General features: G+C 41.4%; 1 protein-coding gene across 15 annotated transcripts in view; it reads left to right on the top strand.

The window, feature by feature from the left end:
• The first annotated feature begins 1131 nt into the window (after positions 1 to 1131).
• Positions 1132 to 26250, top strand: part of FKTN (fukutin) — a 105368-nt gene continuing 80249 nt past the window's right edge. For 6 of the 15 annotated variants that reach the window (XM_062207826.1, XM_062207821.1, XM_062207825.1 and 3 more), the window contains exons 1-6: positions 1215 to 1397; positions 5732 to 5828; positions 5936 to 6030; positions 7990 to 8174; positions 20196 to 20255; positions 25361 to 25564. In XM_062207826.1, coding sequence (XP_062063810.1) covers positions 8070 to 8174; positions 20196 to 20255; positions 25361 to 25564 — 369 coding nt within the window. In that variant the 5' untranslated portion in view covers positions 1215 to 1397; positions 5732 to 5828; positions 5936 to 6030; positions 7990 to 8069. Of the gene's footprint in view, positions 1172 to 1213; positions 1398 to 2452; positions 2542 to 3937; positions 3960 to 5731; positions 5838 to 5914; positions 6031 to 6975; positions 7085 to 7971; positions 8175 to 20195; positions 20256 to 25360; positions 25565 to 26250 lie in introns of those variants that run through there. The other 9 variants (XM_062207817.1, XM_062207812.1, XM_062207820.1 and 6 more) reach the window with 9 other exon arrangements.

Genomic DNA, 26250 nt, shown 5'->3' with positions numbered 1-26250 from the left:
GGAAGAGGGGCAACTGGGATAGAATCCGGTGCCCCGACCAGGGCTAGAACCCAGTGTGCCTGCGCTGCAGGCAGAGGATTAGCCTAGTGAGCCATGGCGGCGCCGGCGGAATGTCATTCTAAGAACCAACACCTCAAGCTCATTACCTAGATTTACCAGTTAACATCTTGCCGTTTTGTTTCAACTGTTTTTATATGTTCTGCAATATGCATAATTTTAAAAAAACTCCATGAATACCCTTAGCATTATTAACCCTAGTACATCACTAGCATGTAATGACGGTTCACACTAAAGCTGCAATGAAATTAACTTGTATGTACACAGAGAATTTCTGGGAGGGAAAAGCAAACGATGTCAAGAGTGATAGGTTTTAGGAAGTAAGGGAGAATCTTCCTCCTTTACTTTGTGTATTGATAAAAGCTTTTTTTCTAAAACGAGGCTTAGAAAACAAAAGTCCCTGGGGGAGTATCTTCACTTTCTACTGTGGACCGACAGTACTTTTTGTAGAAAGAAGTTAGAGCTATTTATTTAGTGCTCTATAGTTTAAAAAATTCCCATTAAGTTTAATTCCTACCTAATTCCGTGGTTTACACGGTTATAGGAATTCCACGGGCGTTCTGACCCTAAGCTGGCAGAGAACAGCCCGCCAGAACGCACACAGGCCCCTCAGCCAAGGGGCTGCTGCCCACCCTCTCCTGCAGCTCAACGAATGGTACCCGCACCAGAGATTATCCTGAACCCGCCTGTGCCTACCACGTGCACTGAAAATTATTCGGAGTTTATCTGAAGTGCACACGTAATTGGCATCCTGTATCTTATCTCGTGAACTCCCATATCTGAGGGCACAATTCGGTCGGTGCCCCCTAAGCTCACGAGCACTCGGGTTTCCCTACAGTCTCACGCTGCCTCGGTGCGCGGCGGTAGTCGTTACACGCAGAGACGAGGGGCTGCGGCCCAGGGGCTACATTCCAAACACGAGGCAAGCGCCAGCGCCCACAGCCCGCAGGGAGCAAGCGCCGGGAGACCCAGGCAAGCCGACGCAGACTCTCGCCCGGCGTGCACGTTCGCGACACCCGTCGGCCCGTAGCGCGCCTCCGCACTTGGCGGCCCCGTTTGCGGCGGTTGCTGTGAGTGCCGTAAAGCGGCATTGCGGCCGCTGCTGTTGAGAAAGGTAAGGCAGGGGAGGCTCTGCTCGGTCCCTGGGCATGGCTGAGTACCTTCAGGCAGAGATCGCTGGTGGCTCAGGTGCCAGGCGGCTCCGGGAATTCTGGCCACGCGCCTTCGCCGAGGCCGGCCACAGGCTGAACGCCCTGGGCTGGATACTCCTGTGTGCCCACCAGCATCGCGTGCTAGAGATCAGTGGGCCATCTTCCCCACGCCCCCGGGGGTGTCACCAGGTAACAAGCCTCATCCTGGGACAGGTTCCGTTTTGGAGGGCAGTGGAGACGCCTGTAGGAACGGGGCTGGGGTAGTGACATTGAGCGGGCTCGTGAGAGCCGTGTCGGAATCTGCTAGCGGGTCCGTGGGGGAGAGAGTGTGGGAAGTACGGAGAAAGGAGCAGCTGGGTTTCGGCAGCTCTGCGTGCGTTTTAGGGTGGTGGCTGGAGGAGGACCTCAGGGACTTCAGTCACTGTTTCCAACCGTTTTCATGTCTTGGTGTGGTAAGATCAATAATAAAAGATGTAAAGATACTTCTAAAGGAATGTGACCACTCTTGGCTGGAGGAGACCAGTCTTGGGCCCGAGGTGCCCCAAGCCCAAAGACTAAGGATTGATAGTATTTTAGCCTACTTAGCCTGTTGAATAATATTTAATGTGAATTCAGCCAGTTTTAGGCTGGTGGGGCAGATGATTGATGTACACTAATAACTTTTTTTTTTAAGACTTATTTATTTGAGAGGTAGAGTTACATGCAGAGGGAGAAACAGAGAGAGAGGTCTTCCATCTACTCCCCAAAGCCGCAAGGGCCAGAACTGGGCTGATGCAAAACCAGGATCCAGGAGCTTATTCCTGGTCTGCCATGTGGGTGCAGGGGCCCAAGCACTTTGGTCATCTGCTGCTGCTTTCCCAGTCACATTAGCAGGGAGCTGGATCAGAAGTGGCACAGCCAGAACTTGAACTGGCACCTGTATGGGATGCCAGTGCTGCAGACGGCAGTGTTAGCTGCTACACCACAGCACTGCCCCCCTACTAAAATATTTAATTCAAAGTAAAAAGTAGGAAAAAGCTTTAGGATTAGTTGCCTTTCTTTATGCTTCCATGGTGGACTGTACTTATCCCTTCATAGCAATTATACTGCATTGTTATTGCCTCTGTATTCGCTCTGATAAAGTCTATCACAGATTTTCTAACTTCAGGGGGAGGGAGAGAGAGAGAGAGAGCATGCGAGTGAGCAAACAGGCATATTTGCATATGCTGATTGATTCATTAAATGTCCACAACAGCCAGGGCTAGGCTGGGCAGGAGCCAGGAACTCAATCCCTGTGAGTAGCAGAGACCCAGTAACTTCAGCCATCATCATCCCAGCCATGGATCCATCCCAGGTACTTTCATGTGGGATATAGGCATCTTAACTGCTAGGCTAAACGCCTGCCCTACAGTGATCTTTGTTTTTTTTTTTTTTTTTTTTAATATTTCTTACTTTCTTTGAAAAGCAGAGTGTTGGGTGGGGCAGAGTGGAGCAGTATCTTCCATCCACTGGTAACTCCCCAAATGGTTGCAAAACCTAGAGCCAGACCAGGCTGAAGCTAGGAGTCAGGTATTCCGTCTGGATCTCCCATGTGGCGGAAGGGGCCTAAGCACTTGGGCCATCTTTCACTACTTTCCCAGGCATGTTGGCAGGGAGCTGGATCAGAAGTAGAGCAACTAGGGCTCATATGGGCAGCAGTTTAACCTGTTGTACCACATTGCTCAACCCCTGGCATCTCTTTAAAGTTTCACAGTATTCATTATTTTTTTAAAAAAAAGATTTATTTATTTGAAAAATGCAGAGTTAGAGAGAGAGGGAAAGGCAGAGAAAAATCTTACATTTACTGGTTCATTCCCTAAATGGCCACAATGACCAAAACTGGGCCACTCCAAGACCAGGAGCCAGGAGCTTCCTCTGTGTCTCCTACATGTCTTCCACTGGTTTCCCAGGCACGTTAAGCAGGGAGCTGGATTGGAAGTCGAGCAACTGGGACTTGAACCAGTCCTCATATGGGATGCCAGTGCCACAGGTGGTGGCTTTACCAGGTAAGCCACAGTACAGGCTCTTACATTATTCATTTTTTGGCACCCATATAGGATTCTGGTGCTGCAGGCATGGCTTTACCAGGTACACCACAGCCCTACCCCCTACCTTATTCATTTTTAAGTGGTTACTGTATTACTAATAGAGAGATAGTGCTAATAAAAAGGAGCATTTTAACAGGCTGATATTCCCCCTTTGCTCTTGAATTGCCTTGACATTTGTAGAAAATAAATAATGTAGTAAAGTTAATTCAATATCATCTTGATAATCAAAATGTAGTTAAGCTTTTGATATAGTTTGGTCTTTTATTTCATGTAAGAATTAATTGTAACCTAGAGATGTTTCTGAAGATAGAACAAGATATTAATTTTGATTTTATGTCTGTGGTGGCTCATGTAGGTTTTTATTTATTTATTTTTAATTTATTTGACAGAGTTACAGACCGTGAGAGAGAGAGACAGAGAGAAAGGTCCTCCCTCCATTGGTTCACTCCCCAAATGGCCGCTACGGCCGGCGCGCTGTGCTGATCTGAAGCCAGGAGCCAGGTGCTTCCTCCTGGTCTCCCATGCGGGTCCCGGGACCCAAGCACCTGGGCCATCCTCCACTGCCCCCCCCCCCCCCCCCCCGCCGCCGCCACAGCAGAGAGCCGGACTGGAAGAGGAGCAACCAGGACTAGAACCCAGCACCCATATGGATCAATCCCATCCGAAGTGGAAGTGGAACAGCTAGGTTTTTTTTGTTCTTTCTCATTTATTAATTTAAGCTTAAAAGAGGCTGAGCAATGATGATCTATCTGAGTGCTACTTTGGATTTCACTAGCTACCAGCATATAATACATTAATGCATGATTTAATACAAATATAAGTTCAGCTGAAAGCTAGAAAATGAAGAGTATTCTCCTTATCTTGTGAGCTGCATATATCAGAATAATGATTTTGTTTTAGTGAGTTTTAGCTAAAAACACAAACTAATGCCGTCATCAATGTTGATGTATGTTGCTTGTTTTCATGGTTTTAGGAGATAGAAAATAATTATGATTTATTCAGTTATCTTTGCTTAATAAGCTTTGTAGATCAAGTGGATTATTCACATTATTATTATCATTTCTCTTAAGTAGTTTGTTGACTTTATATAATTTATTATAGTATTTGTGTTATGTAGACTTTAGCTTTGAAATCTCATTTTATTTGCTTTAAAACTTCAACACTTTTGGGGGCCCAGTGTTGCAGCATAGGGGGTAAAGCTGACTCCTGTGATACCAGCATCCCATGTGGGTGCCAGTTCATGTCCTAGCTGTTCCACTTCGGATCCAGCTCCCTGCTGATGCCCTGGGAAAAGTAGCAGAGGATGACTCAAATGTTTGGCCCCTTGCCAAACATGGATGAAGCTCTTGGCTCCTGGCTTTGCCCTGGCCCAGCCCTGGCAGTTGCAGCTATCTGGCAAGTTAAACAGTGGATGGAAGATCTCTATCTGTCTCTCCCTCTCTCTCTCTCTCTAGCTCTATCAAAATTAATAAATAAATCTTTTTTTAAAAAACATTTGAGGGTTTTGATTTTAAAGTGTCAGAGTGAAGAATTTCTGCCCTTTTCTATTTCCTGAAACAACAAGGAAATCAGAGACAGAGATGTAATTACATCTTTGCTGAGATTGGAAGACTTTTAACTCCTAAAAGAAACACTTAAGAAATGATTGTCAGCTGTACGCAGGAAGAGGTTAAAGGAAGATTTTGATAGAGATCTTGGGTAGAGCTGGCAAAGCAAAGAGAGATGGATTTCTTTACAGTGGGATCAGGATGCATAGGAAGGCAGTGGGAACTTTCTTGGACTATTTGGCAACATGAGCTTTCTCTTGCTTAAACTCTCATTCTCTGACTTTCTCACATAGACGTTTGTGCAAAACACTGTCAGAGCTTTCTTGTATGCCACACGGCCTACCTTCCAGTGTATAGCACAGCCTTGCTTCCTCCTTCCACAGTCTTCCTGCAAATAACAGATCCAGAGTGTGCTCAAATTATTGAAGGATAAATAGTAATAAAAGGGAAATGAATTCAATATCTACATACAAATCTACAAGAAAAAAGGAGAAAAGCAAGAGAGAAAACCAAGTGAGAACGAACCCATGAGAAAACTATTGGCCTAACAGTTACAATGAACATCTATTTCCTCAAAATTAAAAAAGTGACTGGCGCAGGCAGAAGTAGTAAAACAGTAAATGCTGAATCACAATCTACAGAGCTTACAAGAGAAAGGAAAGGCAAAATCAGAGAAACAAAGGCCATGTTGGAATCAAAAAGGAATATTAACTTTGTTGAAAACTCAGTAAAGGACATGATGACAGGTTTTTGAAAGTTGAGCAGAGTGAATTGGGCATGAAAGGTGATAGACAATTATATTTCTGGAAACAAAGAATTTAGTGTTCTAAGAAAAAGATATTCAAATATATAACTTAAAAAAACTTTCAAAAAAGATAACTTTCCACAAAGAAAAATCTTTATTCTACAGATGAAAAGGATACACAAAGATCGAGGAGAAACTGATACAAGGGTATAGTCCCCATCATCATTACATAACCTGGTTGAACAAAAATTGAATTTTTAAGGTAAGGAAAGTATGTATCCTTTGCTTATTCCATTAAAAAAATCAAATTACATACAGGATGTTAGAGTTGGGGAATCATGTTTTCAGGCATATTATTTGTCATTACAGGACAATGGCATAAAGCCTGTAAGTCATCATGGGAAACAAAGTATGACCTTAAACTGTCAACTTGCAACTATTTTTGAACAGTGCCAGAACTCAAGGTAGGTGGTACATTTTAAGTTCTTTCTGATAAATGGCAAGATGATGGAGTACCAGTTATCCAGTAGATGAACAGCGATGATATAGCAAAAGAACTGGCAAGGAACGTTACAGGAGTAAGATCAAAATAACTGAGACTCATAGTCACAGAATAGAATAGAACCATAACAAAGTAGAAATAACTAATAAAAGTTAATACTATGGGCCGCTGCTATGGCGTAGCAGGTAAAGCCGCTGCCTGCAGTGCCAGCATCCCATGTGGGCGCCGGTTCAAGTGCCAGCTGCCCCACTTCTGATCCAGCTCTCTGCTGTGGCCTGGGAAAACAGTAGAAGATGGCCCAACTTGGGCCCCTGCACCCACATGGGAGACCCAGAAGAAACTTCTGGCTCCCGGCTTCGGAGCAGCGCAGTTCCAGCTGTTGTGACCAGTTGGGGAGTGAACCAGTGGATGGAAGTCCTCTCTCTCTCTCTCTCACATACTCTCTCTCCCTCTCTCTCTGTAACTCTTTCAAATAAATAAATAAATCTTAAAAAAAAAGTTAATACTAAAAGAAGAGATAGGCAGAAGGAGGTTTAAATGTTCTAATTAGTTTATGGCTGGAAAATAAAAGACATTAAACTTAGATATCAAGTAATAGAAAAGTTATTATATTTGAAATCATTAAAAAATACTTGAAGAGCTAAGTATAATTAACAAAAATCATGCAGTAGAGAGGATGTAAGAACTAGAACTATATTAAGCTTCTTATGTTAAAGAAGTAATTATAGAGATTGGAACTCAGATGAAAGAACAAAAAGTGTTTATCATGCCAAAAAACTGAAATTATACATGGAATATTTATAAAAATTGACCACATCCTAGTTTACACATACACAAAATCTCCAAATCATTTAAACTATGGTTCATTTTTATTTCAAAATTTTATTTATTTATTCATTTCTTACAGAAAAGCAGAGAGAATCTTCCATCTACTGATTCACCCCTCAGATGCCCATAATGGCCAGGGCAGATCCAAGCTGAAACCTGGACCCCAGAACTCAATCCAAATTGCCCATGTAAGTGGCAGGGAACCAGCTGCTAGAACCATCATTGCTGCTTTCCAGGGTGCGCATTATTAGGTATTTGGAGTGGGAAATGGAGACCAGACTTGAACCTGGCATTCTGATACAGGATACAGCTCCCAGGGGGCATCGTAGCCTCCGCACCAGATACCTGCTTCAGACCACATTTCCCACCCATGTTTCTCGGTTTCTGGAAGTGGCTCTAGTGTGATGGGCAGCAGCAGCATCACCTGGAAACTTGTCAGAAGTACGGATTCAGCAGTCCCATACTAGATTTATTGAATCAGAAACTGGAGAAGTCGTCCCTCCCCAGGCCTACTTGTTCAATTTTTATAAATATCTGATTCATGTTTTCTGTTATTTGTAATTGTAAAGACTGTCATGATAGGCTGGTGCCGTGGCTCACTAGGCTAATCCTCCGCCTGTGGCGCTGGTACCGCAGGTTGGGGCGCCGGGTTCTATCCGGGTTGCTCCTCTTCCAGTCCAGCTCTCTGCTGTGGCCCGGGAAGGCAGTGGAGGATGGCCCAAGTGCTTGGGCCCTGCACCCGCATGGGAGACCAGGAGAAGCGCCTGGCTCCTGACTTCAGATCGGCGCAGCGCGCCGACCGTAGCGGCCATTTGGGGTGTGAACCAACGGAAGGAAGACTTTTCTCTCTCTCTCTCTCTCTCACTGTCTAACTCTGCCTGTCAAAAAAAAAAAAAAAAAAGACTGTCATGATAATCATTTTTATTCTTTCATCTTTGGTCTCCTATTTGGTTATTTTCTTCAGTTAGGAATTTATGAGATCAAAGAATGGTCTGTGGCACTTTAGGTAACTTTTGCTTTGTTCTGTTGCTGATTCCTAAAGGTGACACACTTAAAATGGGTTTTGTCTCTTGAGAAATAACTTTGTTCACAGAAACAGGATTATCTTCCTATCCACAAAGATGAAAAAGACTGGATATTTTCAAAAGACAACGAAGTGAGCAATGCACACTGATGAATAGAATCAATAAGAACGTGATTTTGGCCCTTTTAACAGTGGCAAGTTCTGCGTTTCTGCTGTTTCAGCTGTACTACTACAAGCACTATTTATCAGCAAAGGTAATTCCAACCCCTCTTACCATTAGACTTCATTTTAGATGGATACTTTTTAACTCACTTCTTTGTATTACCTAAAATTAATCATGGGTTTTTAACTCTTTAGAAATATTTCTTAATGTTCTATGTAGATTATTAAAGCAATTTAGAATAGCAGTTACATGTTTTTGTAAAAAACACACTAAAGTCAAAAGTGTCACATTTCAGTGATGTTTAACCAATTGAGATTTTCTGATGTAGCTGTGGTGTTACTCTAAACAGGTTATCTCTTGTTTAAGTAAACTCTATGATAAATTACTTTGACAAAATTAGTATTTTACTATTGTGTATATTTGAATTTAATACCTAACCTACCAGAGAAGTGTACCACTATCTGTGTCTGCACAAATAAATAAGTAGAAACAATGGTTTAGGAACTAATAGTTGTAGCTTCTAAAGAGCACACAGAATATACTTTTGTAGTCCAGATAAAGAATTCCAAAGTTGAGAACATGGTGTATTGTGACTAGTTGGCAAATTTTCCACTTGGGGCTTTTATTATAATAATTAAGATTATTAAGAATTGCTGGAAGGTACTTCAGCAAGTTTATTGAAAGATAGAATTAAAAGGTGTTTCTTTTGTTGGGAAAAAATTTTGAAATCCATGTATAGTTTTTCATAATATTCATTTTCCATGAACGTTTTGAAGCCCCCCTCCTATTACATGCTGTGCATACAGAATTTAACCCTAAAAACAACCCAGGGGGAAAATATATGGGATTTTTTTGTTTCTATTGTTTAACCTCCACTTCATAGATGAATTATTCTCTAGATATATTTAGTCTCTACTCTCCTCCACTAATGAGAAGTATACTTCTGTGCCCTGTTATTGTTGGGCATGACCATGGACTTGCTTTGGTTAGTGGAATGTTAGCGTACCCGCTCAGAAGCTTCAAGTGGGTAGGTAATTGTGGTTTGACTTGCCCTTTGTGCTCTCTTGACCTACCAGGAGAAAATAACGTGCCCTGTGTGGATACAGCCCCTCGAGCCCTGGCCCTGGGTGAGCTATGGAGCAGGCCAGAGCATAGCTGCTTCACCTGACTGCATAAAGAAGTGACTTAGGATTGGGAGACGTTTGTTATGCACATTGCTGTGGGAGTTATCAGACCTCATTTTACAGAAGACTGGTCTGAAGCTCGTGACAGAGATGTTAGAAAATTTACCTACCCAAACCACCCGATTTCTTTTTTTTTTTTTTTTTTTTTTTTTAATTTTTGATAGGCAGAGTGGACAGTGAGAGAGAGACAGACAGAAAGGTCTTCCTTTTGCCGTTGGTTCACCCTCCAATGGCCGCCGCAGTAGGTGCGCTGCGGCCGGCGCACCGCACTGATCCGATGGCAGGAGCCAGGTGCTTCTCCTGGTCTCCCATGGGGTGCAGGGCCCAAGGAATTGGGCCATCCTCCACTGCACTCCCTGGCCACAGCAGAGAGCTGGCCTGGAAGAGGGGCAACCGGGACAGGATCGGTGCCCCGACCGGGACTAGAACCCGGTGTGCCGGCGCCGCAAGGCGGAGGATTAGCCTATTGAGCCGCGGCACCAGCCGTACATTTGTGTATTTTTTTAAAAAATATTTTATTTATTTATTTGAGAGGTAGAGTTACAGACAGTGAGAGGGAGAGACAGAGAGAAAGGACTTCTGTCCATTGGTCACTCCACAAATGGCTGCAATGGCCGGAGCTGCGCCGATCCAAAGCCAGGACCCAGGAGCTTCTTCTGGGTCTCCCACACAGGTAAAGAGGCCCAAGGGTTTGAACCATCCTCTACTGCTTTCCCAGGCCACAGCAGAGAGCTGGATTGAAGAGGAGTAGCCAGGACTAGAACCGATGCCCATACAGGATGCTGGTGCTGCTGGCAGAGGATTAACCTACTGTGCCATTGCACCGGCCCCTGTATATTGTTTTAATTGTTCTATTATTTTATTAATTTCTTACTATGCCTAATTTATAAATTAAAGTTTATCAAACTTTATGCATAGGAAAAAGGGTAATATACATAGGGCTCAGTATTATCTGCAGTTTCAGGCAGCCACTGGTCTTCGAATACATCCCCCATGTTTAAACTACTGGGGCCAGTGTTGTGGTGTAGCTGGTAAAGCCATCGCCTGTGATGCCAGTATCCCATATGAGCTCCAGTTCATGTCCTGGTGCTCCATTTCTGATTCAGGTCTCAGCTAATGGTCTGGGAAAGGCAACAGAATATGACCCAAGTGTTTGGGCCCCTGCCACCCACATGGGAGACCCAGATGAAGCTCCTGGCTCCTGGCTTCAGCCATCTTGGGAGTGAAGTAGTGAATGGAAGATCTCTGTCTCTCCCTCTCTCTCAATTAACTCTAACTTTCAATTAAAAACCTTTTTTTTTTTTTCCTAGAAAGGGAAAACTACTGTATACAGTGTTTTGACTTGAAACTTGAGGGAAGTACAAATGTATTCTCTGTGTTCCAGTATAGTTTCTCCTGATGTAGGAAGAGAATCCAAAATTTAGGTAACTTTGTTTATTGATTGTATCTGAATTACATTCCTCATTTGTTCAGTGAACAGCATCTTGTAAGGTATTCTTAGATAAACAAAGAAAATTTACACAAAAATACTTTCTGGTACAATTAAATTGGTTTGACTTGTTAGCTGAGCAGTAAAGAAAAATAATGCATACAAAATTATAGCTCGGTGTCAACGTAAGAATCATGATTCTAGGGCATCCTTGAACTTCATGGTGATTTAAACAAAGGATGGAAAACTGATTTTTATCTTTCATCCCAACCTATGTCTAGTAATAGTAAATGCCTGCTGGAAGGACTACAGAGCTTTTCAGGCTCTTCAAGAAAGAGTACTCTAATGTCTTTGATTGGTGGGGAAGAAGTTGTTTGCTATCCTGGAGTTAAAGTGGCCTCCTTCTGTCTGTTTTTGGGGCTTTATTGCAGAATTCCTTTGGCTTTAACTGGTTAGACAAGTTTAGATTTTCTATGATCCCTTAAATGAGGTCTGAATAATCCAGTTAGCTAGTAGCATTGAAGATAAGGGATGAGTACATTATATCTGTTGGGTCTGCTAAAATTCCATAGATGAGTACAGTCAGCTCTTCAGATTCCAGAGCAGTCCTCTGGATCTTTGAAATACAAACTTTTTTTTTTTTTTAAGATTTATTTTATTTGTTCGAAAGACAGAGAGAGAAGGCCGGCGCTGTGGCTTAACAGGCTAATCCTCCGCCTTGCGGCGCTGGCACACCGGGTTCTAGTCCTGGTTAGGGCGCCGTATTCTATCCCAGTTGCCCCTCTTCCAGGCCAGCTCTCTGCTATGGCCTGGGAAGGCAGTGGAGGATGACCCAAGTGCTTGGGCCCTGCACCCCATGGGAGACCAGGAGAAGCACCTGGCTCCTGGCTTCGGATCAGCGCGATGAGCCGGCCACAGCGGCCATTGGAGGGTGAACCAACGGCAAAAAGGAAGACCTTTCTCTCTGTCTCTCTCTCTCACTATCCACTCTGCCTGTCCAAAAAAAAAAAAAAAAGAAAAAAAGAAAAGAAAAGAAAGAGAGAGAGAGAGGTGTCTTCCATCCACTGGTTCACTTTCCAAATAGCAGCAACAGCCAGAGAAAATCTGATCCAAAGCCAGGAGCCAAGAGCTTCTTCTGGATCTCCCATGTGGATGCAGGGACCCAAGGACTTTAACCCTCTGCACCACATTACCAGCCCTGAAATATAAACTCTTGTAGTATGGTGGCTTTGTAGGCCCCATGGACTCTGACTTTTATAAATAGATGCTCCTGGACTTAGTATGGGATTGTGCCCTGATAAACACATCATAAATTGAAAATGCATTTACTGTATCTAACCTACTGAGCATCTTAACTTAGTAACCCAGTCTACTGTATGGTTTCAATTTTTTGCCCTCATGATCGTATGGCTTACTGGGAGCTGCCCAGCATCTCAACAGTATCATACAATATATTACTAGTCCAGGAAAAGATCACAATTCAAAATGGAGTTTCTACTGAAGGCGTATCATTTTTGCACCATCATAAAGTCAAAAATCACAAGTTGGACATTAACTATGATTATAATTTCATGTACTCCATTCATCTGCATTTATTGATCACTTTTTATACACCATTTGCTTAGTAAGAATATAGGGATAGATAAAAATGGCCCTATTCTTAAGCTATTGCAGTAGTTCTTGAATTCGGGAGCTAGATAATCCTGAATTCAGATCCTCATTCAGTTATTTTGTTTTCAGCAAGTCACTTAATTTCTTTGAGCCTTGATCCCTTTAAACAGAGTTAATAGCAGCTTTGCCAATTGGGATGATGTTTGTGATGCATCTAATTTAGTGACTGATTCAGGGTGAATGCTCAGCATATGGTAGCTATTAATAAGTTATATTTTATAGTCCTTTTAAGGTTTATGTTACAGTTAGAAAAAGTTATATTTGGTTATTTAGTGCCCTAGTGAGCCTAAATTCATCACTTTTTCATAAACACATTAATTGAGCACAAATAATTAAGATTGATAAGAAAATTTGAAGCAACATGCAGGTGTTGTGGCATGGTAGATTAAACCTCCACTGGTGATGCCTGCATCAGATATCAGAGTATCAGTTTGAGTCCTGGTTGCTCTGCCTGTGATCCAGCATCCTGCTAATGTGCCCTGGGAGGCAGATGGTGGCTCAAATGCTTGGGCCCCTGCCTCTCATGTGGGGGGACTGGATGGTGTTCCTGACCCAGCTCTATCTGTTGTGGGCATCTGAATAGTGAACCAGCAGTTGGAAGATATTTCTTCCTTGTCTGTCTCTCTCTCTCTCTTGCTCTCCCTTTCAATAGATAGGAAAAATTTCTGTAGCACTTCAGAAAATCATAAAATATTAATGCCTAGGTGGAGGGAATACAAAACCAATGAACTGAATGATCCAAACCTTATGTTGTTGTTGATTAGGTCAAGATAACCAGCACCAGTGCCTGCAGTAATCGGCTGCTCTTATTGTCTAGGAGCCATTTTCACATTATGTGCTAGGATATTTTACTTTGCGTTATATTTAGTAACCTGTATATATTTAATTAGAAGGAAGGAGGAGGGAGTTGAAAGGAGAGTTTGGATTTCAAATTAGGCAACAGTCATTCACAGTGAACAATATCATGTGCCATTAATAGAAATGGAAATGAAGCTCACAGCTATCAGATTATTGTGCAAAAAATATTTTTTAAAGATTTATTTATTTATTTGGAAGACAGAATTAAAGAGAAGCAGACAGAGAAACAGAGAGACAGAGGGGTCTTCCATCTACTGGTTCACTCCCCAATTGGCCACAACAGCCAGAACTGTGCCAATCCAAAGCCAGGAGCCAGGAGCTTCTTCTGGATCTCCCACGCAGGTGCAGGGTCGCAAGTACTTGGGCCATCTTCTACTGCTTTCCCAGGCTATAGCAGAGAGCTGGATCGGAAATGGAGCAGCCGGGACTCTAACTGGTGCCCATATGGGATGTCAGCACTGCAGGAGGTAGCTTTACCTGCTATGCCAAAACGCCGCCCCATGTTCCTTCCTCCTTCCCTCCCTCCCTCCTTCCCTCCCTGCCTGCCTGCCTTCCTTCCTTCCTTCCTTCCTTCTTTAAACAGGCAGAGTTAGTGAGAGAGAGAGAAACAGAGAGAAAGGTCTTCCTTCCGTTGGTTCACACCCCAAATGGCCGCTATTCTACCAGTCTTTTTGCCATTTGATTCTATCTTCTCATTATGCATTTTACTTTAATTTTCATTCCAAATATCCAGTAGGCAATGTTTTAGAAATCTGGGCATTTTTTTTTAAAACTACTGACACTTCAAACATATGGTCCTTCATTTAACAATGATCGGTCATTTATTTGTTAAATATTTGTTGAAAATTCATGTGTCGGGACCTGCACCATGACTTACTTGGTTAATCCTCTGCCTACGGTGCCGGCATCCCATATGAGTGACGGGTTCTAGTCCTGGCTGCTCCTCTTCCAGTCCAGCTCTCTGCTGTGGCCCGGGACGATGACTCAAGTGTTTGGGCCCCTGTACCCGCATTGGGAGACCAGGAGGAAGCACCTGGCTCCTGGCTTCGGATCGGCGTAGCTCCGGCCGTAGCGGCCAATTTGGGGGGTGAACCAATGGAAGGAAGACCTTTCTCTGTCTGTCTCTCTCTCTCTCACTGCCTACCTCTATCTGTCAAAAAAAATATATAAAGTTCATGTGTCAAGCACAATATTAAATGATGAAACACAGGAATAACGTTCAGTTCTTGCTTTACTAGAACTCACAAATTGGCAAAGCTCATGATTGAAAGGAGTGACAAGTTAAGAACAAAGAGACATATAAACAAGTAACAACATGTTACATCTTCAAAGCACACATCATAAAACCCTGTTTGGCCTGTTGTGCTACTTAAACCTTAAGAACACTTCTGCCCCCTAGTATCCAGCCTTTGTAATCCTTTCTTTAGTACGGAACAGATGAAGTTAATTCTCTAGATAGTATTTCCATGCAGTAAGATCCACACTTTATAGCATGGTATTCTGCATATTCTCTGTTTGCTTCTCTAGATCTTCTCTTTACCATAGTGTGCCCCAGGAGGCTGTCCTCTATGGGCTGTGTTAGCTGAGCTCCCTTACACTTTGGTTTCCAGTTGGGTTCAGTCAGTGGGAAAAATTAATTGAAGATTGGAAAAGAAAGAGTAGTCAGATTATTTATTCTCTTAGTTCTCTGTTTATAGGCTCATTGGTTGATAGTGACTATTCCTCCTTATATCTACAGTTAGAACCACTGGGTGCCAATACTGTTGCTTCTCAGAGGTGGATTAACCAGTAAGATAATGAAATTTAAAACACCAGGCCCTCCACCCATAGGCCACCAAGCTTCATATTTTTGTTACCAAATTGCTTTAGTTACAAAAGACATTCTGCCTTCTTTTTCTTAAAAAGGACCGCCAATATGGTATAATCTTCAGGCCCTGTAAAACTTTATTCTCCAATGTCTCTTCCCCTGACCCTTCAAGCTTATATAGGTGCAAAATTTTCAGGAAATACATACTGCCAGATAATATATTTAAGAATATCATTGTTAAATATTTCAGAGCAGGAATATTTTGAGGTGCCCTGATAGGATGAGTAGGAGTTTTCCAGGTAAACTGGAAAGATGAGAAATCTCTTACAAATAGAAGAAATGGCCTATTCAAAGAAAGATGAGCTATTTTGGATGTCTAGAAGAAAAGAATAGTACAATAGAAACCAAAGGAAGTACAAATGTCTTGAGGCAGGAATGTACTGAGCAGTTTTGAAAACATCAAAAAACAATTTGTCTGTAGAAGGAGTGAGAGACAGGGAGAATAAGGCCAAAGAGTTCCATATTGTTGAGGGCCTTGAAAACCCTTATAAAGACTGTTTTTATTCTGAGTGAGACTGGGAACCATAGGAAAGTTTTGAGTTGATATATAACATAGCCTAACTTTTCTTTTAAAACTAGTAGTCTGAATGCTCTGTTAAGGATAGATAATAGATTGTGGGGGCAAGTACTGGAACAGAGAGACCAGTTAGAAGTTATTCTAGTAATTTACATAAGACATGATGATGGCTTGGACCAGAAAATTGGTGATGGAATCAGTAGAAAATGTGAAATAGAGCTGTCAGTTTTTCTTGATTGATTAGGTGTGAGATATCAGAGAGAGAAAATATAGGGTCAGGATAGTATTTCTGGCCTTCCTAATTGAAAGAGAGAAGTTGCTGATATAAGAAAGACTGGGAAAATCAAGTTTGAAAGATAGTGAAGACCAGTTTTTTGGTACATATTAAGTTTGAGAAGCCCTCTGGATACCCATGTGAAGAAGACGAATAGACAATTGGATACATAAGTGGAGTTCAAAGGGGTGACATGGGTTGGGAATATAAAATGGGGATTTTAAGCAGAGAGATGGTATTGAAAGCCAGAAGACAATATGAAATACCAAGGGAGTGAATATAGAGTAGAGGCAGGAAGTCCTAAAATCTGAGCCTAGTGGTGGGAAGAACCAACAAGTGAGTCTAAGAAAGAATAGCCAGGGAGAAATAGCAAGAAAACCAAAACTATGGTGATCTTTTGAATCCAGTATTTCAGTGAGTCAAAGGTTGCTAACAATTCTTAATAGATCAAATGCAGAACTAATAGGTAACAATGGATTTAACAATTTGGATCATTGGTGATCTTGGTGAATGTGTGGGAGAGTGTCTTTAAGCTCAGTTGCATTCATGGGGGGAGAGGAGCTGTAGGCAATGACAACAGAAAACCCATTTGAAATTTTACTGTAAATGGCACAAATTTGGGCTGGTAACAGGAGTTGGGAGGGTTTTCTTTTGCTTTAAGATAGGATAAGGAATAAAATGTTTGTATCCTGATGGAGATGACCAAAAGAGAAAGAAAAACCACTGGAGCAATGTCTTTGACCATGCAAGAGGTGATGGGATTTGGTGTAATGAGTGGAAAAATTGGCTCTAAATAGGAATGTAGGCAGTTCCTCTCTTATGAAGGGTGGAATGGCAGGTGATATGGCTTAATTATCATAGATGGAAAGATGTGGTAGTTTTTGTAAAGTTCTTCAGTAATTTATTTTTTCAAGAAAGGTAGGTAGGGAGGAAGTGTCAGAAAGAGAAAGGAATAGAAAAGTCATCTAGGACAGAGAGTTAATAAGCAAAGGAAAAGTAAGACGATTGCTGGACCAAATTTAGGCCCTACTTGAGACAAATGATCATGAATTTAAAGAGGCACCAATCAGCAGCCGTGGTCAGCTGCACAGTTGCAGGTGCAGAATTAGTGGACGCTTGGATTTTTGCTGAACAAATCAAATGAAGTGAGTTAGAGGCAGGTTGTGATTGTACCAAGGAAGTGATTATAATAAAACCTGAGTATTTGTGATGGCATTATAATAGCCATAAAGTGAAATAGACCAAGTGTTTGTCCACCGAATGAATGTAAAGACATTATTTCTTAGCCATAAAAAGAAATTAAGTACTGATACATGATCTGCATTATGGATGAACCTTGACAGCATTATGCTAAGTGAAAGAAACCAGATGCAAAGGGCCACATTTTATGATTCCATTTTTACATAGTATCTAATAGGCTAGTCCGTAGAGGAAAAATTATATTAGTGTTATAATTGGAGCACAAGGAGAAAGAATCAGAAGTGACTGCAACAGGAACATGGTTTGTTTTGGGGAGGAAGAAATTATTCTGGATTTACATAATGGTGGTAGTTGTACAACTCTGTCAATATACTACACATCATTGAATTGTACACTTTAGAAGGGTGACTTTTATGGTATGTTAAATATATCTCAGTGAAGGTATAAAAATCATCTGCTCGTTCACTAGAATTTTACTTGTCCCAAACTCAGCAAATTAAACAGTTCAAAAATTCATTCTTACATACCAATGTGGGGCTATTGAGAACAAGTAGCTATACAGTAGAGTATACAGTCTATTTTCAAGATTGGAGATTACAGACCTGACTCTTTTTTTTTCTTAAATATCGTTTCTACTAAAACGTTGTTGGCTAAGTTACACAGCGCTTGTGAGAAAAGACCAATTCTGACTGTACCTTAATTGCTCAGTATATTCAACTCTCCCCCATTCTTTCTCCCTCCAACAAACCCTTATTAAGTATTTACTAATTGCCAAGCCCTATGGTAGGCCTGGGTGTTAAAAGATGGATTGGATTTTATCCCTGCCTTTGAATATACCTTTTAGTTGGAAGGTGAATTTCCTTTTTAGGAAATTGGAGGACAATTTAGTACTACTCTAATTATTTTTCCACATACCCCCAACTATAGTCTGTAGCTAAAGAATGTTTTAAAGGAATAAGAATATCTTTAGATCTTTTTTGAGTTTGAAACAATCTTCCTCTTATCTCTGGACCATTAGACACATTTTCTCCTGTTCCTTTCAAAATATTTTTGGGCTTAACAGTGAATACTGGTATTTTTATTCTTTCTGATTCTCTAGAACTTAATATTTTAAAAAACAGTTTAAGAAAATGACTCCTCATTTGAAATTATGGTGTATCTTAGGAAAAGTAGGGGCACTGGAGCTGTCAGTAAAACAGAAATAATAACGTGTCAAACTGTACCTGACACTTAGGAACTGTTTAATAAATGTTACACCGGGTTCTAGTCCCGGTCGGGGCACCGATCCTGTCCCGGTTGCCCCTCTTCCAGGCCAGCTCTCTGCTGTGGCCAGGGAGTGCAGTGGAGGATGGCCCAAGTGTTTGGGCTCTGCACCCCATGGGAGACCAGGATAAGCACCTGGCTCCTGCCATCGGAGCAGCGGTGCGCCGGCCGCAGCGCGCTACCGCGGCGGCCATTGGAGGGTGAACCAACGGCAAAGGAAGACCTTTCTCTCTGTCTCTCTCTCTCTCACTGTCCACTCTGCCTGTCAAAAAAAAAAAAAATAAAAATAAATGTTACATTTTCTTATCACTTTGCCAAGATCTAAAATGCTAATTCAGTGTGTATGGATATTTTGAGGTTAGGAATTTAGAACTGAATGGATAAACCCTAATTCAAAGAAATGGCAGAGTTTGCTATTCCACTGATGGAAATTAATTGGCTCAGAGATGGTGGCCATATATGTACTCTTTTTTTTTTTGACAGGCAGAGTAGACAGTGAGAGAGAGAGAGAAAGGTCTTCCTTCTATTGGTTCACCCCCAAATGGCCGCTATGGCCGGTGCTGCGCCAATCTGAAGCCAGGAGCCAGGTGCTTCCTCCTGGTCTCCCATGCGGGTACAGGGCCCAAGCACTTGGGCCATCCTCCACTGCCCTCCCGGGCCACAGCAGAGAGCTGGACTGGAAGAGGAGCAACTGGGACAGAATCTGGTGCCCCAACCGGGACTAGAACCTGGGGTGCTGGCGCCACAGGTGGAGGATTAGCCAAGTGAGCCGCAGCGCTGACCCATATATGTACTATTTAATGATCTGATTAACTTAGTGTAGTCTGTCAGTACTTTCCATCTTGAGTTATTATATTATAAAATTGTTGAATTATTAGCTTTTTATTTTATGGAAATATGTATTTGGATAATGGTTTTAAATATTTATGAGCTAATTATGCAGGTTTTTTTTTAAAGATATTAGGATATTTTATTGTTATTTTATGATTATTCAGGTTATTTTCTTGTTTTTTTTTTTTTTTTGACAGGCAGAGTGGATAGTGAGAGAGAGAGAGAGAGAGAGAGACAGAGAGAAAAGGTCTTCCTTTTTGCCGTTGGTTCACCCTCCAATGGTCGCTGCGGCTGGCGCATCGCGCTGATCCGAAGCCAGGAGCCAGGTGCTTCTCCTGGTCTTCCATGCGGGTGCAGGGCCCAAGCACTTGGGCCATCCTCCACTGCCTTCCCGGGCCATAGCAGAGAGCTGGCCTGGAAGAGGGGCAACCGGGATAGAATCCAGCGCCCCAACCGGGACTAGAACCCAGTGTGCCGGCGCCGCAAGGCGGAGGATTAGCCTGTTAAGCCATGGCGCCGGCTCAGGTTATTTTCTAAATGACTTTTGAAAATGATGCCAAATTGCTTATGTTGTTAAGCAGAGGAATTTTAATAAATTTAAATGTGGTAAAGCCACTATTTGAAAGTAATGATTAGTTAGCAGTAGTGTTTTTAAAAAAATGTTGGGCTGTCTGTACAACTCTATGGTTAATCCAAGACATTGGAATGACAATTTACCTTTAAGCCAAAGAGCATATTACAAGCTGTCCTCCTTGTAATATGAACTGTGGTCTTAAATACATTTTTCTCTCTCCTGCTCCTTAAGGACCAGACTAACTGTGTACAGGGCTGACTACACTTCAGCATTGCTTGTCTAAAGAATTAATGTTTTAAAATGTAACCAGCTTTTGACTTGTAAACACTAACGTCAGTAATGAAACACTACTAATTATGCTGTTTGACCCTCATTCTTACCCTAAATGTAATATTTCATGCTGAGCTCTGACATTACTAAAATAATTTTTTTTAATCTTCCTAGAATGGAGCTGCTTTATCAAAATCCAGAGGAAGCAGAATTGGATTTGATAGCTCACAGTGGGTATGTACAATAAACAAGAAATTCTGTAATTACAATATTTACTTAGTTCATTTGTTAATACTCCATAAAGAGTTGCTGAAGGATGAGAATGACAGTGTTTACCCTTGGGGTGGGGAGGGGAGTTTGGTAGTGGCAGGAAAGGGGAAGGCTCTATGCCAGGTATTTTTATTTATTTATTTTATTTGTGTTATTTTTAGGGGGTTAAGGCCAGAAGGGAGCATATTAACTGGTGCCTTAAACTCTAGGCCAAATGCTGGTCCTGTGAAGTGCTTTTCATGTAGTGTCTCATATAGTCCCCATAGACACTTAGAAGGCAATGCATGTTGTTATTCTGAATTCATTTGGAGAGATTAAGGTTATTTGGCTTATAAATGCCTGAGTCCATATCATTTACTGTGGTGGTTCCCCAAATGAATGGATATGTGAATCAAAACTGAACTATGAATGAGGAGAAATTAATGATCAGGAATAAAAAATCTGATCAACCTGTTTCCTTTTTAAGATGAAGGAAATTAGCAGTGTATGTAATGTATTTGTATTTTATAAATTTGAAAGCCTGCACATTTATAAAATATATTTTTCTTACTAAATTTAGAATGAAAAACAATGCTGGGTTACTAATAAAAATAATTATATTCATCCTGTTAGTATCCATTATAGAAATGACTAGATATTTCTTGTAGATATACTTAAATCTTGGCTTCTGTGTAACCAGAGACATGGAAGGCTTTAGATTAGAAGTGAATTTTCCAATAACCAAATAGTTTGATTTGGGATCATTGCTGACGTCAGCTGGATTTAGACAAGTGTTTAAAAAGTAAAGTCCAGGCCGGTGCCGTGGCTCACTTGGCTAATCCTCCGCCTGTGGTGCCAGCACCCCGGGTTCTAGTCCCAGTTGGGGTGCTGGATTCTGTCCCAGTTGCTCCTCTTCCAGTCCAGCTCTCTGCTGTGGCCCGGGAAGGCAGTGGAGGATGGCCCAAGTGCTTGGGCCCTCCACCTGCATGGGAGACCAGGAGGAAGCACCTGGCTCCTGGCTTTGGATCGGCGCAGCACGCCGGCCATAGCGGCCATTTGGGGGTGAACCAACAGAAGGAAGACCTTTCTCACTGTCTAACTCTGCCTGTCAAAAAAAAAAAAAAAATGTAAAGTCCAGCATATCCTATTATCAGACTCCTCAGCTACTTGGTTTAGAAATATCAATGTGCACTTTTAATTATTAAAAATGCCAAATGGTTTGCTTTAGGAATTTTGGGTACTCTGAGGGGAAAAGGAAGCATGATATAGTTGGTGCACTGTTAAGAACAAGTTCAGAAACAAATTTAAAAGATGTAATAGCTTCAGTGGAATGGAAGATCTTGCTTTGTCTGTGTTAAATAAACACTTTCTTACAGCATCTCCATACCTTTTAGTAGAGTCATCAAAGGGGGTATAAATTCAGCCATTTTAAAATAGAAATTTTTGTATTGCTTAAGCCTTAAAACAACAGAAAAGGAGGGTGACTCCCATCTTTTTCATTTGAAGAATGATTTTTTTTTTAAAGGTTTGACTTCCAAGATAAATGAGTAGGAAAATAAAGGGTAGCTTACTACATTGACTTCTCTTTTTACCTTAATTAATTACATTGCAGGAACTAGCCCTTTACTAAGAACAAATCCTGACAAGCCCTTTTTAGATTTTAATAAAATTTTAATACACGGATAGATGAATGGGCTTTTATGGCCTCAGCATATCCTATTTTCTTTTTTTTTTTTATTTTTTATTTTTGACAGGCAGAGTGGACAGTGAGAGAGAGACAGACAGAAAGGTCTTCCTTTTGCCATTGGTTCACCCTCCAATGGCCGCCGCGGTAGGCGCGCTGCGGCCGGCGCACCGCGCTGATCCAATGGCAGGAGCCAGGTGCTTCTCCTGGTCTCCCATGGGGTGCAGGGCCCAAGGACTTGGGCCATCCTCCACTGCACTCCCTGGCCACAGCAGAGAGCTGGCCTGGAAGAGGGGCAACCGGGACAGGATCGGTGCCCCGACCAGGACTAGAACCCGGTGTGCTGGCACCGCTAGGCGGAGGATTAGCCTAGTGAGCCGCGGCGCAGGCCATCCTATTTCAACAAGACATTTTGTGTTTTGTAAACAAAACAAGTTATTGAAGGCCAGGTGATAATGTTGAAGGTTATGTTGATTTAGAATTAATTGAATTTAGTCAATTGGATATCTGCTTCCAAGGAACATTATGAGTGTGCTAATCTCTATTTATATTAATAATTGTGTTGAAACAAGAAATATGTTCATCTAATTTGTATTTAATAATAAAATGAGGTTCATTCAGCAAATATTAAAGTACCTTCTATGTAATTATTTAAAACTTTTGCTCATCGAAAGGCACCATAATGGATAACTGCAAACTAGAAAATATTTGCAAAACAGGTATCTGAAAAAGGACTGGTATCAAAGTTACATAAAGAACTCCTGCAACTCAATAACAGATTGTTGTTGTTGAGGCCTTTATCAAATTCCTTATGCCTTATTACTGAGAGTTTTAATCATGAATAGGTATTGAATTTTGTCAAACCTTTTTCTGAATTAAAATTATCATAGTTTTTTTTTGCTTTATTCTATCAATATGGTACGTTTCATTGATTTTTAAAGTGCTAAGCTAACTTCATTTTTGTGATAAATACAACATGTTCATAATATTTTTATTTTTCTTCTTTAATTGATTTTTTTAATATTAAGCATTTTTGAATGTACATTTATCAGAAATGGTGGTTTATAATTTTCTTTTTTGGTAATGTCTTTGTCAGGTTTTGCTGTTAGTATTATACTGGCCTCATAGTATCAGTTGGCAAGTATTCGCTCTTGCTCAGCTTTCTGAAAGGGTATTTGTAGAAACATAAAACATCTTTTCCTTAAAACTTTGAGACAATTCACTGGTGAACTGTCAGAGTTTTTGGTCATTGTTTTGAGAAGTTTTATTTTATTTTATTTTTTAAGTTTTTTTATTTATTTATTTTGAAAGAGTTACAGAGAGAGAGGGAGAGACACACAGAGAGAGAGATCATCCATCTGCTAGATCCCTCACTAGATGGCCAGAATACCAAGAGCTTCATCTGGGTCTCCCACATGGGTACAGAGGCCCACATACATGGGCCATTTTGTGCTGCTTTTCCCAGGCCCTTAGCAAGGAGCTGGATTGGAAGTGGAACAGACTGGACATGAACCGGCACCCGTAGGGATGCTGGTGTCACAGCTGGCAGCTTTACATACTATATCCTAATAACAGACCCTGAGGGTTTTTATTTTTTAAATAACAAATTCAGTTTCTCTAGTAGGTAATAGGGCAATTCAGATTTCCTGTTTTATCTTACTGTAGCTTCAGGTAGTATTTTTAAGAAATTTGTCCATTTCATCTAAATTGTTGAATTGTTTTGGTCTAAGGTTGTTTATTGTAACCAACTTTTTATTTAGCTGTTTCTCCAACTAACAGACAACACTGTATGGCAGGGGTTGTTATGATTCTTGGCATTTGCACAATATTCTGCATTAAGAGCAAATGATAAAAGATGATTTCTTTCTTTATCTAATTTTTTCCTGACATTGATTCTAGATATCTTGGTTTTTATCTTGAATCTGTTTTTATAAGTTTCTGCAGATGTTGTAAACAAGTATCTGTTCTTAATTCCATGAAGGTCCTTTTTGATGGGCATACAATCCCTTTATTTATTTATTTGAAAGACAGAAAACCAGAGCCAGAGAGAGAGAGAGAGAGAGGTCTTCCATCCATTGGCTCACTCCCCAGATGGCTGCAATGGCTGGAACTGTGCTGATCAGGAGCCAGGAGCTTCTTCTGGGTCCCCCATGTGGGTGCAGGGTCCCAAGGACTTGGGCCATCTTCTGCTGCTTTCCTAGGCCTTAGCAGAAAGCTGGATCGGAAGTGGAGCAGCTAGGACTCGAACCAGCGCCCACATGGGATCCTGGCACTGCAGGCGTAGCTTCATCCACTGTGCCACAGTACCAGCCCCCATACAATCCCTTTAAATTCAATATTATCCTCATTAAAGCAGGCTGTTAAGCCATAATGTATTCCAATTATTTTATTTATCTTTGCTACTCCTTGGAATCACCTAGTTGTAAGAGTGATTTTTGTGTGATTTCATCTAACTTTTTTATTTTTTTGACAGGCAACTAGACAGTGAGAGAGAGAGACAGAGAGACACAGAGAAAGGTCTTCCTTTGCCATTGGTTCACCCCCCACACGGCCACTACGGCTGGTGCGCTGCGCTGATCCAAAGCTAGGAACCAGATGCTTCCTCCTGGGCCCTCTATGCGTGTGCAGGGCCCAAGCACTTGGACCATCCTCCAGTGCACTCCTGGGCCACAGCAGAGAGCTGGACTGGAAGAGGAGCAACTGGGACAGAACTGGCGCCCCAACCAGGACTAGAACCCAAGGTGCCTGCGCCGTAGGCGGAGGATTAGCCTAGTGAGCCACGGCACTGGCTGCTTTCATCTAACTTTGAAATTTGTTTTCTGAGGAGAGAATACTTCTTACTGCCCAACAGAATTATATTTTAAAATGTTGTATTATTAAAAAATCAGCTGTGTATGGGAATGACCAAGCAGGCAGTGTATTTTGGTCTCTCTTGCTTAGAAAGGTCATTAGGCAGCATTACAAATAGGAAGAAAGGTGGCACATGGAATTGATGTTTGGTTTTGAAAGACTGGCATTACAATTTTTAAAAACTGGCATATCTGATATTTCTTCCCGCACTTTTATTGGAAAAGATTTAGCTAATACCAAAAGAATAACTTATAAGTCCAAAATTTTATCTCAAATGCTACCTGCTTAATAAAGATTTCCTTATCCATTTGACTTACAGCTAGTTAATAGCTTATTGATAATATATTGTATACATTTAAATTATAGCCTTAAAAGACTGTGTACTCCTTGAGAGTAGGGACTTTATTTGTTATTTGTTTGTTTTAGTGCAATGATAAGCATAGTATCTGTTGGGTAAATACTATATATTCTTACAAAACTAAAGAATAAAAATTAAGCAAAGTAAGTTGCTTTATTGGTTTAGTGAAATTAACAGGATTCTTTGCCTCTCAAACAGCGTGCTGTTAAAAAATTTATTATGCTAACATCCAGCCAAAATGTACCAGCTTTTCTTATTGACCCTTTGATTTTGGAATTGATTAATAAAAACTTTGAACACATCAAAAATACTTCTCATGGCTCCACCTCAGAATGCAAGTTTTTCTGTGTTCCAAGAGACTTCACTGCATTTGCGCTACAGTATCACCTATGGAAGAATGAGGTAAGGTGATTTCCTTTCAGATAATGGTTATATGTCATTTACCAAATAGTGTGGGATTAAACTGATTTAAAATGGAAAGCATTTAAAATTTTTCTTCAAACTTTTTATAAATTGTAGCAGAAATATTTCTGTCTGTAGCTAACAAACGCAATAATGGCTGAAGCAAACAGGGCTGGCTTTCTTTCCTTCCTTCCTTCCTTTCTTCCTCCCTCCCTCCCTTCCTCCCTCCCTCTCTTCCTCCCTCCCTTCCTCCCTCCCTTCCTCCCTTCCTCCCTTCCTCAACCCTCCCTCAACTCTCCCTCATTCCTTCCTCCCTCCCTCCCTCCATCCCATCCTCCATCCCTTCCTTCCTCCCTCCCTGCCTGCCTTCCTTCCTTCCTTCCTTTCATCTTTATAAAACAAGAAGTTAAAAGTTGATGACTGCTGTCCACTGATGCACTGATGTCAGGGCTTACATCTGTGAACTTCTCTCTTCACTGGACTGATCATCACAAGATAGCTCTCATAGCTCCAGGTATCATAACTGTGTTCAAAGCAGAAAAAATGAGAGGAAGGAATGATAACATATATCTATTCTTTGAGGGAAAAATTTTGTTAGAATCTTCTGGTAAACTACTGTTATATATCTCACTGTACAGAACTATATAATCACATGTCTGCTAATTATGAGGAGGGGTAAAGAATAG

This window comes from Lepus europaeus, chromosome 12, assembly GCF_033115175.1.
Source record: "Lepus europaeus isolate LE1 chromosome 12, mLepTim1.pri, whole genome shotgun sequence".
In the NCBI taxonomy this organism is placed as follows: Eukaryota; Metazoa; Chordata; class Mammalia; order Lagomorpha; family Leporidae; genus Lepus; species Lepus europaeus.
Note: the sequence above shows the minus strand (reverse complement) of the source record. Positions and strands in the feature narration are given on the sequence as shown.